General features: G+C 35.6%; 1 protein-coding gene across 3 annotated transcripts in view; it reads left to right on the plus strand.

Moving 5' to 3' along the window:
- The window catches only part of npr1b (natriuretic peptide receptor 1b), a 50,183-nt gene extending 38,293 nt beyond the window's left edge, over nt 1-11,890 (plus strand). For all 3 annotated transcript variants that reach the window (XM_048153317.1, XM_048153318.1, XM_048153316.1), the window contains 12 exons: nt 969-1,046; nt 1,560-1,664; nt 2,004-2,075; nt 2,973-3,132; nt 3,294-3,449; nt 6,948-7,116; nt 7,303-7,449; nt 7,553-7,676; nt 7,760-7,828; nt 8,938-9,112; nt 9,336-9,434; nt 11,033-11,890. In XM_048153317.1, the coding sequence (XP_048009274.1) occupies nt 969-1,046; nt 1,560-1,664; nt 2,004-2,075; nt 2,973-3,132; nt 3,294-3,449; nt 6,948-7,116; nt 7,303-7,449; nt 7,553-7,676; nt 7,760-7,828; nt 8,938-9,112; nt 9,336-9,434; nt 11,033-11,181 (1,503 nt within the window). In that variant the 3' untranslated portion in view covers nt 11,182-11,890. The remainder of the gene's footprint in view (nt 1-968; nt 1,047-1,559; nt 1,665-2,003; nt 2,076-2,972; nt 3,133-3,293; nt 3,450-6,947; nt 7,117-7,302; nt 7,450-7,552; nt 7,677-7,759; nt 7,829-8,937; nt 9,113-9,335; nt 9,435-11,032) is intronic.
- Nucleotides 11,891-14,672: the final 2,782 nt, after the last annotated feature.

The following is a 14,672-nucleotide window of genomic DNA, read 5'->3' on the forward strand; positions in this document are numbered from 1 at the left end:
AAGTTTCAGCTCAAAATACCCCATAGATTTTTTTTAATGAATTTTTTTAACTGCCTATTTTGGGGCATCAATAACTATGCACCAATTCAGGCTGCGGCCCCTTTAAATCACGCGCTCCGTGCCCCCCGAGCTCTCGACTATAATACAGTGCATTTACAAAGTTCACACAGCTAATATAACCCTCAAATGGATCGTTACAAGATGTTCGTCATGCATACTGCATGCATGCGTCGGATCATGTGAGTATAGTATTTATTTGGATGTATTACATTTGTTTCTGAATGAGTTTGATAGAGCTCCGTGGCTAAAGCTAACATTACACACTGTTGGAGAGATTTATAAAGAATGAAGATGTGTTTATGCATTATACAGACTGCAAGTGTTTAAAAATGAAAATAGCGACGGCTCTTGTCTCCGTGAATACAGTAATAATCGATGGTAACTTTAACCACATTTAACAGTACATTAGCAACATGCTAATGAAACATTTATAAAGACAATTTACAAATATCACTAAAAATATCATGTTATCATGGATCATGTCAGTTATTATCGCTCCATCTGCCATTTTTTGCTATTGTTCTTGCTTGCTTACCTAGTCTGATGATTCAGCTGTGCACATCCAGACATCCTGCCCTTGTCTAATGCCTTGAAAATGAGCTGGCATATGCAAATATTGGGGGCGTACATATTAATGATCCTGACTGTTACCTAACAGTTGATGTTATGTTGAGAGTCGCCTGTTCTTCGGAGGTCTTTTAAACAAATTAGATTTATATAAGAAGGAGGAAACAATGGTGTTTGAGACTCATTGTATGTCATTTCCATGTACTAAACTCTTGTTATTCAACTATGCCGAGGTAAATTCAATTTTTGATTCTAGGGCACCTTTAAATGCTTGTTAGAACCTCAAAATGCACACATGCTACCCACTGCAAACATAACATGTGTGTCAATTTTTTCCCCAGGGAAACATTGTAGCCATTAAATACATCAACAGAAAGCGCATCGAGTTAACGAGGAAAGTGTTGTTTGAACTGAAGCATGTGAGTGTGTCATGCTGTTAAAAGTTCTAAAAGTGCTCTAAAAGTGGATTATTCTGCTAATCGGATTATAATTATTACAAATACACTACCATTTAAAGGTTTGGGGTGAGTATGATTTTTTTTTTTTTTAAGAAATGTATAATTTTATTTTTGATCAAAAGTAACAGTAAAGAAAATATTTCTATTTTAAATAATTGTTTTTCTAAAATATTTCTATTTTAAATAATTGTTTTTCTTTTGTAATTGTTCATCAAAGAATCAGCAAAAAATTATTAAGGTTTCCATAAAAACATTAAGCAGCTACAATTTCATCATTGATAATGATAAGAAATGTTTCCTGAGCACCAAACCAGAATGATTTCTGAAGAATGGAGTAATCTTACTGACCCTAAACTTTTTAAATGGTACTGTAGGTTCATTTAATGCCAACAATAAGTGAAGTGTTTTGTTTATAAATATTTGTACAGATATACTGTGAATTATGATGAATAACAGTGCGTGTTTGTTCTCCAGATGAGAGATGTGCAGAATGAGCATTTGACCCGTTTTATTGGCGCCTGCATCGACCCGCCCAATATCTGCATTGTCACAGAATACTGCCCTCGAGGCAGCCTGCAGGTACAGACACAAGATTCTGTCATTGTAGGGGCTTATTGACTTACTGTGCTAGTGATGTTTTCTATCCTCTAACCCTAAACTCAACCCTTACAGAAACAATTCTGATTCCAACTAATACCAAATATCTTGATTTTTAGTTGTTTATCTTATTTTCATACTTATTTAAATTATTTTAATTCATCTTGAAGCCCCCTTGGAGGTTTGTTGAGGCTCCCCAGTGGGCCCCAGCCCTCAGTTGAGAACCACTGCATTATTAAGTTTGCCTTGAATCAAAATACTTTTTGGGCTTTATATGTATGTATATGTACTTGTCTCAGTTTTTTCTGCATCTGCGTACAGGATGTTTTGGAGAATGAAAGCATCACACTAGACTGGATGTTCAAATATTCACTAGTCAGTGACATAGTAAAGGTAGAGGCCCCTCTTCGTACTTTAAAAAATGACAGAAAATTCTGTCATCATTTACTCACCCTCATGACGTTCCAAACCCGTAAGACTTTTGTTCATCTTCAAAAAATAAATGAAGATATTTTAATGAAATCTGATAGACTTTTGTCTCTACATTGACAGTCCACGCAACTACCACTTTGATGCTTCAAAAAGTTCATCAAGAGATCATAACTAATCCATATGAATCGAGGAGTTTAGTCTAAATTTTCTAAAGAGACATGATCGCTCTATATGATGAACAGATTTAATTTAGGCATTTATTCACCTATAAACATTCTTCAGTGCACATATCAGATACGGTAAATGGAAACGAAAGCATGCTTGCTTGATGTGCGAGAACCAGTGAGGTTCATTATCTTGTGTGTCACGCAGCACATTTGAGTTTCCGCAAGAATCACTGAGGTTTTTTTTCTGGTGCATCAGGCAAGTACAGTTTAGCTTCTGTTTATGTTCACTGATCAATGTTTATATGTGAATAAAAGCCTAAATTCAGTCTCTTCATCATACAAAATCAATCGCGTCTCTTCAGAAAATTAGGACTAAACCATTTAGTACATATGGGTTAGTTGTATTGAATCGACAAAGTGGTAGTTGCATGGACTGTCAATGGAGGGACAGAAATCTCTCAGATTTCATTAAAATATCTTCCTTTGTGTTTAGAAGGTGAACGCAAGACTTATAGGTTTGGAACAACATGAGGGTGACTAGCTGATGACTTTTTTTTTTTCTTTTTGGGTGAACTAACCCTTTAAGTGTTCATGCATTTATTTTCTATGATAACTTTCCATTTTCTATAATTTTGCTCCGTCCCTACCCTCTTGCTTTCTTTCATACTTTCCAATCTTTCTCTCCCCTCAGGGCATGGCTTTCCTTCATAACAGTGTGATTGTATCCCATGGCAACTTGAAGTCATCCAACTGTGTGGTTGACAATCGTTTTGTGCTAAAGATCACTGACTATGGGCTGTCCAGCATCAGGACAGAGTCAGACACGGAGGACGCACACTCTTATTATGCACGTCAGTCATGTGACCTTTCGTCTTCGTCAATTCATGTCAAATTCACTCACATGGCTGCAATTTCCACAACACACATGCATACAAACCTCAGTCACGGTCTCTGTTGTTCACTGTCAGTCCCCTGTCTGTCTCTGTGTGCATCTGCATATGCCTGTGTGTAGGTAAGCTGTGGACAGCTCCAGAGCTGTTGAGATTGAAGTGCTTTCCTCCAGGAGGCACGCAAAAGGCCGACATCTACAGTTTTGGCATCATACTTCAGGAAGTGGCTCTGCGCAGAGGAGTCTTTTACCTGGAGGGAGACTCGCTAAGCCCCAAAGGTCAGAGATCAAATTTTGCCAATCCATGTGTCATATATTACACAATTAGTCTAGGCCTACCTGTCTCCATCCTGTTTTTGACATTAAATCCCGAACCTTAAACATTTACACACCCTAATTTAGTTTCAAACCTTTATGACTTTCAGTGGAGCATTTTAGAAATTTTTAGTCAGTGTTGTTTTGGACCTCAGTGACTCACTGTATGAGTCAGCTGAAACATTCTTCAAAATATCTTTTTTTGTGTGTGTTCCACAGAAGAAAGATTGTACAGGTCTGGAGCTATACAATTCTTTCAAGCTTTATATAGGATGTAAAAGTATCATCTATTTGACTCTTTGTCATCTGGTCATTTTATAGGTTTGTTATGAAAAATGGAATGAAATTTAAAGGGTTAGTTCACCCCAAAATGAAAATTCTGTCATTTATTAATCACCCGCATGTCGTTCCAAACCCGTAAGACCTTTGTTCATCTTCAGAACATATTTTTGATGACAGAATGCTGTTAGATTTTCCTTCCATTGGCGGTTCAAAAAGTTCATAAAGAGTTCGGAAAATGAATCCATATTAATCGAGCGGTTTAGTCCACATTTTCTGAAGAGGCTTGTTTGCTTTTTATGATAGCCGAAAATCAGAGCCAGTTGCAGATAATGACCAGTCAGATTTGACAGAAAATTGCATAGTGTATAGTGCACCCACTTTGGTAAAGCCTCAGACTATGATTCCATCCAGTCAGAGGATATCAATATATCAAGATATTTTGAGCCGATTTTAGAACAGATTGTTTTCTTTTGTCATGCGTATCCTAGCAACAAGACAGGTTGGTTGTGTTTGGAACAACTTGAAAGTAGTGTGTGATCCTCAGTCATTTTTTCCTCTGTAACCATTTACGAATTCTGCTATTGTATGATGTGTAGCATTTTAAAATTTGTTTAGGTTTCAAGTTATGTAGCCTTCAAATTTAGTTTCTCACACAAAGCTATCATTTGGCTTTAGAACATCTGAAATATTGCACACAAGTCAAACTGGACTGATGCTTTCATAGTACTTTCTTATCTTTTTAAAGCTTAAAAGCCTTAGTTTGGTAAAGCCTGGTTTTATGTGTTCTCCATTTAATTAATAAATAATGTCATTCATTTTATTCCTTTAATATGATTAATTTTGCTTCTCTTTGAAATTTGGGGTCTGAAATTCTTGGGGCCTTTGAACAATTTGAGAAGGATGAAAAACTTGGTTTTCTGCCTCTTTCTAAAACGCTTCAAAATATTGATGCACGTCTCTGCACTCACGCAAATTACTCTTGAGAGCCTCTGCAGTGACAGGAATGAAAGACGCTAATGAACCAGGTTCTTCAGAGAGGTCAACAAATACACAACCAGACACCATTCACAGTTGTGCTCACACACACATACACATGCATATTCTAGCATCCTCTCTTTACTACAGACACATCAAACATGATCCTTTACACATACAGTATGTATGCATAAGAACACCCTCTCAAGCTCTTAATTTGCCAGTCCACTACCCCTCTCAGTCCGCCGTCAGTGAGTTTTTCAGAAGAGGAAGACACTTGACATTATCTTGTCATCCTGCCAAAATACTCTCACAAATTGCGTCCCCTATTTATGGTCCTCTTTTTTTTTTTTTTTTTTTTTTTGCAGAGAACAGCTCTTAGGGGGTGAAGAGCTCTCTCATTTGTACATAGAAGTCAACTATAGTGTCAGACTTTTGCATATTGATTCTGTATGATTATACAGAGTTGCTAATTGCCATAAAATATGGAGATCACGACTTACTAAAATGTTGCTAAAGTAACATTCCCAGTTGTCTCCATTGCCTCTATAATTTCGATCCGCATTAAATGAAAAAAAAAAAAAAGCTTTATGAATCACTGTCACTTTATATCACTTTCAGAGACACTAAAATGTTCATTTGTTCATCACACAAACACATATACACACATCCATCCACACTTGTCTCTTTTACTCTCTTTCCCTCTCTAATCTAATTCATTGATTTACTCGTGTGATTCAGAATACTGACCAAAAAGCGATGGGTCTGTATGTGTGTATGTGTGTGTTTTTATTTGAACAACAGACTTCTGTTACACACACAAACACAGATAATGTGCTGTCAGCATCTCTGGAGCTTGGGATCTCAGCACTATAATCAGAACTGACGTAGAAGAAGAGATCATATCAGTCTTCAGGCGGCATGCATGCATTTGGGCACCTTGCTGATGAGATTACTGTAGGCAAAGATTATGGTTGTAGACTGGTGAATCAATCAGCCTAGTGTATGCTTGGCCAACCAATCAACCTGGCACCACCAGCACACATATAAATACCAAACACAAAGAAATTGTGCAGCAGTAAGGATGACCTGAGCTTTGAAGAGCTGTTTCTTATCAGGACAGATTGTCCGTGAAAAGCCTCAGATGGAGCTGAGAAATTAGGTTTTTACTAGAGTGCTACAACCCACAGCCGTTTCTTCTAGGCTTTCAGAGCCGTAAGAGCCTGATGAATAGAGCTGAGAGAGATCAGGCAGAGGATGGAAAACAGAGATAAAACATTGTGGGAGTTTGTGGGAATAAGACAGACGGAAAATGCCCTGATGCTACAGATAATAGAGAGAAAAGGAAGGAAGGCACATTGACAGGCAAAATGTTTTCAGACTACCGATACTGTTGAAGTTAAAGGAACGGTTCACCCAAATGTTGTTTGTTTTTTTCGGTTACTTTATTTTACAGTGTCGTAGTTACATTGTAATTACTCGTAAGTACTGAGTACTATTAATGAACTACATGTACTTACTGTAGAGTTACAGTTAGGTTTAGGGTTAGTTAATTATGCATAATTTACTGTTATTACTATAGTAAGTACATGTACACTGTAAAATAAAGTGTTACCTTTTTTTCTTTTGGATATGCCTTATTAAAGTTACAACGTAATGGAAGTATTGACAAATCTTTCTTCCATATTGTGAAAGTGAAACAAATTATCGAAAAGAATAAATGGTTGGGTGCAGGCACTTGGTTCAATCTCACAGTAGTTGATTGGATGGAGGTAGATCTGAATGTGAATTATCACATTTTAATTAAAAATTTAATTTTCACATGCATGGATCAATCATTCACAGTAAAATCAATAACATCAATAACATTAATTAACATCTAAATTAATTAAAAAGTAAACACTTGAAACAAAAATCAGTTGCTTTAATTGCTACAGGTGAATTTAGGCATCACAAAATTATAATGTACAGTATGAAAAATTTACATTCATTAAGATATTTGCTAAAGATTACATTTACCAGTGTTAAATTATTAGTGTTTTTAAACTTGAGCGTTAGATGATAGCAAAGGTAATATAAATGTAAAAATAGGGTTTTGACGGTGAGTAAATTGTCAAGATATTTTTTTTGGGTGATCTGTTACATTAAACTCAAAAATTCCCCTCTCTCTATTCCTGCTCTCCCACTTTCTTTCTTTGTGTATAGAGATTGTGGACCGTCTAGCTCTGGGTGAATGGCCATACCTACGGCCATCACTGAACCCTCAGGCCCACAGTGAAGAGCTGGGTCTGCTGATGCAGCGCTGTTGGGCCGAAGAGCCATCAGACAGACCAGAGTTCAACCATATTAGTGTGTTACTTCACAAACAGAACAGGTCTAACCCCTTTTGCTGTCTATACTGCCTCACTTGTCTGTTTGCTTATTTCTGTAACATTTATTTCTCTCAGATCAAATAGTCATTTCATGAACAATTTTATAAAATTCCACTTTTTGTTCACTTATTATTATGAACATTCACCAGATCTTGTCTCTTTCTCTGTCTCTCATTCTCTTTTCTCAGGGAGCACAGAAGTAATATCTTGGATAATCTTTTGTCTCGAATGGAGCAGTATGCAAATAATCTAGAGGAGCTGGTAGAGGAGCGGACTCAAGCCTACCTGGAGGAGAAACGCAAGGCAGAAGCTTTACTGTATCAGATCCTCCCTCAGTCAGTTGGCTGACATACTGCACAAATAATAAATCAGCTATAAAAAAATCCTATACACACTTGTTTAACTCTCATAGGACTTGATTTCTCTTGTGTGTGTTAGTTCAGTGGCAGAGCAGCTGAAGAAGGGTGAGACAGTGCAGGCTGAAGCTTTTGACTCTGTCACCATTTACTTCAGTGATATTGTGGGCTTCACGGCCCTGTCAGCAGAGAGCACACCTTTGCAGGTACCTTGCAGAAAAGTAATTCTGCTTTGTTTTTAGTTTGACACTAAAAATTTTAAGTGTGTGTGTGTGTGTCTCTCTCATAGATCGTCACCCTCCTCAATGACCTTTACACCTGCTTTGATGCCATTATAGACAATTTTGATGTTTACAAGGTATCACCACCTCATACCTGACCACATATTTGCCCTAGACAGCTGTATACATCTCTCTTTTGTCAACAATTATGTCTTCACTTTTATTCCTCATTTTCATTTTCTTCTTGCATTTAACAATTTTCGCTTTCTAAATGTACTAAAAAAAAGTCAACAAATTTTATTTTTATGATTTGATATCAATGATGAGCATCTTTTTATGGCCATTTTCTTGAAATTACATTTTGGTCATATAGCAAATTAATTCTGTTTTATAACAGATCCCCAATTTGACCTTTTGCTTCTTAAAAAATATATATCTGGTAATTTTAAAAGGGTTTTATTTCATTCTTTCTGTATTACAATTTTATGGGACATTTTTTCTTTAAAAAAGAGGGGAAAGCCTCCAAGAGGCTAAAAGTGTTTAATAAGACAATGCTTAATTTGCACATTTTTTAATAAATATTGAATGTACCCTAATAGAAAATGTACGTTTTTTCATATTGCAAAGTTTGTCATTAATATAAAGGAAAATTATGGCTTATAGACCTTAGTCAGGGTACATTACAGTTTTCCGTTGGTAAGATTTTTTATTTGTTTTTTGTTTATGCTCACCAACGCTGCAATTATTTGATCAACAACATTCTAATTTATTGATCACACTATACTTCCAGCCCTCACAGCCTCGTTTTCTTTTCTGTCAAAAATGAAATATGGTGCTACTCTTACTAAGATCTATTCACCTGTACATTCACTGAATTAAACAAGAAACATCCTCAGTTTTTACAGTGATTTTTTTTGTTTTTTTTTTGTAAAAACCTAACTCCCGGTTTCACAGAGAAGGCTTAAGTTTAGTTTCAGATTTCAATGCATGTTTGAGCTGTTTTAACTGAAAGCAACTTTTGCTGAAGTATCTTAAAATATGTCAGTGCCATTGTTTTGTCTCAAGATGCACACCAGTATATTTTTTTTCTTAGGCACAACTAAAATGCCCTAATTAAACTAAGGCCTAATCCTGGTTTAATCTAAACCCTGTCTGTGAAACCGGGGCCTACATGTATTAGTCTTGTGTTTTGTGCTGATGTGGATCTCTGTCTGCTGTGGTGGATTTGTTTCTAATTGTTCCTTAGGTAGAGACAATAGGAGATGCCTACATGGTGGTTTCAGGATTGCCTGTACGGAACGGGAAAATGCACGGTCGTGAGATCGCACGCATGTCACTTGCTCTGCTGGAGGCTGTTAAAACATTTAAGATTCGCCACCGACCTGATGAGCAGCTCAAATTACGAATCGGCATTCACAGTGGTAAGAATGATCGCATCAATCTTAATGAAGTTAAACTAGTCTTTAACATACTGTTAGTCTATTTCAATTAGCAGAAAACTGACTCTTATGGTTGTAATAAGCTTTGTTAGTATATAATCGCTATCCATTGCAGACATACTTTTCAAACTCATACATAGACTAATAATTTTTACATTAACATGCATAGTTTTGAACAGCATTTCCACGTGTATTTGTGTTTCAGGCCCTGTCTGTGCAGGAGTAGTTGGGCTGAAGATGCCTCGGTACTGTCTCTTTGGAGACACAGTGAACACATCCTCTCGCATGGAGTCAAATGGAGAACGTAAGGACTTACTGTTCCCATTCCCACCAAATGGCAACTTGTGCATAGAACTAAAGGTGAAGAGTTAAGGGTTGCTTTTCTCAAAAGCAGAACAATTGCCACTAATGGCCTCTACGCTCAACTTAGGCTTACGATGCTTTTGGGAAACGCAGCCCAGGTCAGTTAGTAAAGGCTTAGTGGTTTGAGCCATGACTCTATACTAAGGGTATTAAACAAGAACTGAAGAAATACTGAATGTTTCATTTTTATAATAGATTTGAGGTATAAAATTGACAAATATCCAGTCAAAAGTTCAATTAATTTCTGCAGACCACACTGAGATTGAGATTGCTACATTTTTAATATTAAAAATTATTATTATTCCTGTATTATCTGTCCTCTTTAAACATCTGCTTTAATATTTCAAAAGAGATGCATCTTCATATGTTGGATAATCAACACCAATTTTCCATAATTAAATTCACAATCATTTGTAGAAGCCTAAACAAAAAAAGTTGATGAAAAGATTCCATTGTAATTCAGATTTAATTATTTCGCCCACCACCTGTTTCCCCACGTAAACGCTGCCAGATAAATGAGACATATCAGCCGGCGTTTGATAACACTTGACAAAAGCAAAACAAATTGCAATCAGGAAAGTGATTAATTTTGAAGGTTTCTAATTTATTCCTCACAGAATTAGATTAGCATATATGTGTGTGTCACTTACATATATATATATATATTACACACCTGCCTTGACCATCACAATCCTGATTGATACATTGTACTGTGGGGGTTTTACTGGATACTGTGGCCTTTATGTGCATTTCCAGTATCAGGACACTGCTCAACTGTTTATTTAGTATGTACATATTTAAAATGTTTTGTTATTGTTAACTAAAACTATTAAAAAAAACTTTTTTGTTAATTGAAATAAAGTTGATATATAAATTTTACATGAAAATACTATGAAAATGTTGCCTTGGTATCCAAAGGCTAATTCACACTGCACCGACAGATATCGACACTTCTTAGACATCACAAGACCCAACAAAAGCTGATTCAACATCGATTCAACATTCAGTTGGCGAAAACAAGCACCAACCAATGCCAATAGATGCTGACAGGGGTAACACACTGATCCGATAAAACAAAACAACAACAATGATCTTGTTTGTTGCCGCTGGTTGGCGTCTGTCGGTCCAGTGTGAATTGGCCTTAACTGAATAAAAATAAGCTTAAATTGAAGTGACTAAAACTAAAATGACTAAAACTAAAATAATAATAAATAAAATGAAATAAAATAAAGCTAAATAGAAATTTAAAAAAAAAATAAGCACATAAAAACTTGAACTAATATTAAAAAGAAATCTGAAAATAACAAAAATAAAAGCTAATTCAAAATATTAATACAATAATATTATATAAATAATACCAAAATAACACTGTGTTTGCCAGTAAAAATAATTGGCTCTTTAAAGTACCTGCTGGTGGAAAGTACAATAAATCATGTTTGCCAACACACATTAGTCAACCCGGTGAAGTGAGCTGTGTGAACTCAACTAATCAGGCTTTATACAGTAACACTGTAATCATGACACACTGTTATCCTGCAGCTCTGAAGATTCATGTGTCGTCAGCCACTCGAGATGTGCTGCTGGAATTCAACTGCTTCCAGCTGGAGCTGAGAGGAGATGTGGAGATGAAGGGAAAAGGGAAGATGAGGACCTACTGGCTTCTGGGGGAAATGAAGGACAGTGATTGAGCGAAAGTCATGGGATCAGCAGAGACACACTGACTCTAGTCAAATGCACCCACAGGGGAACCAAGCCAAGGCTGTTGGGGGCTGGTTCTGTTGGCCAAATGCACACACACATATTCCTGTACAGCACTAGATGATGTCTGACCTTGTATATATGTACTTTAAGATGTTCTTTTTTTCTTTTGTAAGAGCACCAGCTGCAGCTGTAAATGAAGTGAAGGTTGAATGTGATTGAATATCGTCCCCTGGTGGATAAGTAGCAGCACTGCTGGCTTAAAATATATTAGACTAAATAAATTTGATTGCTAAAGAAAAGGATGAAAAAAAAAATGAAGTTATTACTCATAATGTAGCTCACCAAAAAAACAACAAGGCTTTCATAATTCAAATGTTTTGAAGACAAACATCCATAAATTATTTTCTATTTTGTCATTTATTTCACTGAAGTAGTATTAATAGATTCTTATATTCCAAATAATTTTTACCACCCAGTCAGACTCTTGCACACATATACATTCTTCCTTAAGCCATTTAGACACATTGTTTTCTGGTTCATGGTCCTACTGAATGAGGGGCTTGTTGAGAGATGGTTGTTAGTGATAGTTTTTGGTATAATTGATGCAATTTTGTGAGCCACGCAGAACTACAGGAGCTTTAACAAAGCATTAATAAACCATAAAAATAAAATCAACCTGCTAACAGATCAGTAACATCACTCGGATCCTTTTCCCATCTTTTCCATTATCCCTGCAGAGTCTACAGGTATGTTTCATGGGAGATTACCACAGAATTTATTCTTTATCAAATATAATTTATGAGAAGCACTTTGCAATTATATATCATTTTACATGCTTGAATGTTTACTTACTTTCTCTGCCTTTTAAATTGGTTTTATAGTCAGTAAAGTGTAATGGTTCTCTCCATGGTGTTTATGAGAAATCATGAAACATCTGGCAACATAATCATAGGCAACAGCAGACTGTTTACTGCATACTGCATTTATCTCCAAATTGAATTGTGAATACAAAAATTCACAATTATAATGCATCACATTCATACAGAACCTGACATTAATTTCTGACTGCAATCAAGATCTGAATCCTTTTGAAATCATATTTTAATTTCTTATATATTCTTTTGAGAGTCTACATAAGTACTGTACCTGCCTGACACTTTAATTACTTTTAACCACCTTGAGTGGATTCTCTCTCTGATTTCAGATTGTCATTCCCATGAGCACTTAAAGGTGACACTTTTGAGAGAGCAGAGAGAGACTTTTAATAACTGCTCCTTCAACATATCCCAGTTAAGAAGTGTTTAAACTTGCATAGGTACACCTATTATAACAACAAATATTTCCACATATTTTAAACCCATATATTACCAAACTAAGGTGCATTCATTATAATGTTAGAAGCACCAATGATATTTAAACTTCATTTTTATAATATTTAGAGGCACTGTTATGGAAGGAAAGGCTCAAGTTCCGTTTCTGCCTGAGGATTTCCTCTGATTACCACTGCTGTGCTATACTCAGCATTCCATGTTTAGTCCACATATGAGATGATTTTTTTAGCAATAAAGTATTCATTTAGGCACATATAGAAACTCATGTGGAGACATGGAGAAAAAAGAAAAAGAAAAAAACATTACCTTCATTTTTAATTAATCATTTCTCACCACTTTGCACTCAACTAAAATCCTATGATACAAGAAAGGGAACAATTTAGTCCTCAAAGGGTTAGTTCACCCAAAAATGAAAATTTGATGTTTATCTGCTTACCCCCAGAGCATCCAAGATGTTGATGTCTTTGTTTCTTCAGTAGAACACAAATTATGATTTTTAACTCCAACCGCTGCCGTCTGTCAGTGGTATAATGCAAGTCAGCGGGAACTTGGATTATAAGAGTAAATAAAACACGACAGACAAATCCAAATGAAACCCTGCGGCTCGTGACGACACATTGATGTCTTAAGATACGAAACGATCGGTTTGTGCGAGAAACCGAACAGTATTTATATCATTTTTTACCTCTCATACACCGCTATGTCCAACTGCATTCATCACTCGATTCGTGAGGTCTGATCGCGCAAGACATCACTGCCTCTGTCAGAGCGCGATCAGACCTCACGAATCGAGTGATGAACACAGTTGGACATAGCGGTGTATTAGAGGTAAAAAATGATATAAATACTTTTTGAATGAATTTTGTGTGTGTGTGTGTCATTACCATTCTAAAGGCCAAAGTATACTTCAGTTTTGTATGCGTATGTGAGGGTCAGCATACAGATTTTTTTGTAACTTTTTATAATTTCCGCCGGATTTCTGTAACTGTATGTGCAACCTGCACATACACATTTAAATTGCGTTTGACTGTGCGCAAAGTATACTTTCAGCTTTTTTTACAGTGATGTCATCATCCACCTAAGTTCTGTTGAGGACCAGCCACTAACACTCTAGATAAAGAAAATCAAAAGCACTGTTGATCGATTCACTTATTATATATTTTCACTGTTGGACAGAAACCTTGTTCAAAACTGTTACTTTTCAGGAACACTGATAGATGTAAAAGGTGACCAGTGGCATTGGTTTATGACAAAAAATACAAATTATGAAATATAATATATAGCCTATTATATGAAATATAATCTGACTTTCATTCAACAAATATACAAAAGCAGCCATGTTGAGAGGTGAAATGTGTGGTGGATGAATAGTTGTCTGCAATAAATATGTTCCTACTTGCGAAAATTTGCAGAGGTTTCTATATGGGTCATTTTTGACCCATGTGTGTAAAATTGATGTAGAAATACAAAAGCTGTGTTTGTTTATAAAAAAAAGAAAGAAAAAATAAACACAATGATTTGTTAAAATCAAAAACAAGGTATTTAAGGAATAACTGGAATAAATGAATGATAAAATACATTTCTTTTAAAGATTCAGCAAAGAAACACTCAACCGTTATTGAAATTACATAGGAAATGAATACGGGTCATTTTTGACCCATGTTGCGCATTTGAAGGGGTTTTCATAGCTTGTGCATCAAAGGGTTAATAGTGTCCATGAGTCGTGTGTGATATTGAATACATACGTCAATATAGGCTACTCATTTATGAATATAATTGTAGTGTATTTGTCATTCATCAACATATTGGGCAGCATTTATTTTCATAAAGACCAGATGACCAACACTCTTAAAAACAAATTTGTTATTGACGTACGTGAAGAGCCTTTAGCATCCATGGAATCTTTCAAATGCAAAAAGTTCTTAAGATTATTCAAATGTTCTTCACACTAAGAAAAAAAAAATCACTGAAGAAAAAAAAGTTCACTGAAAGGCTATTATAAAAACAAAACAAAAATTACACAAAGGCTACAAAAAAAGCTTTTAGAATTTTATTTTTAATAGTGAACAGTTTTGTTTTTTATTAACCACAATGCTTCTTTTAAAGTTTTACAGATATGTTATTGGAAAATGCTACAAGTAGATTTA

The sequence above is a fragment of the Megalobrama amblycephala genome, linkage group LG13, assembly GCF_018812025.1.
Source record: "Megalobrama amblycephala isolate DHTTF-2021 linkage group LG13, ASM1881202v1, whole genome shotgun sequence".
Lineage (NCBI taxonomy): Eukaryota > Metazoa > Chordata > Actinopteri > Cypriniformes > Xenocyprididae > Megalobrama > Megalobrama amblycephala.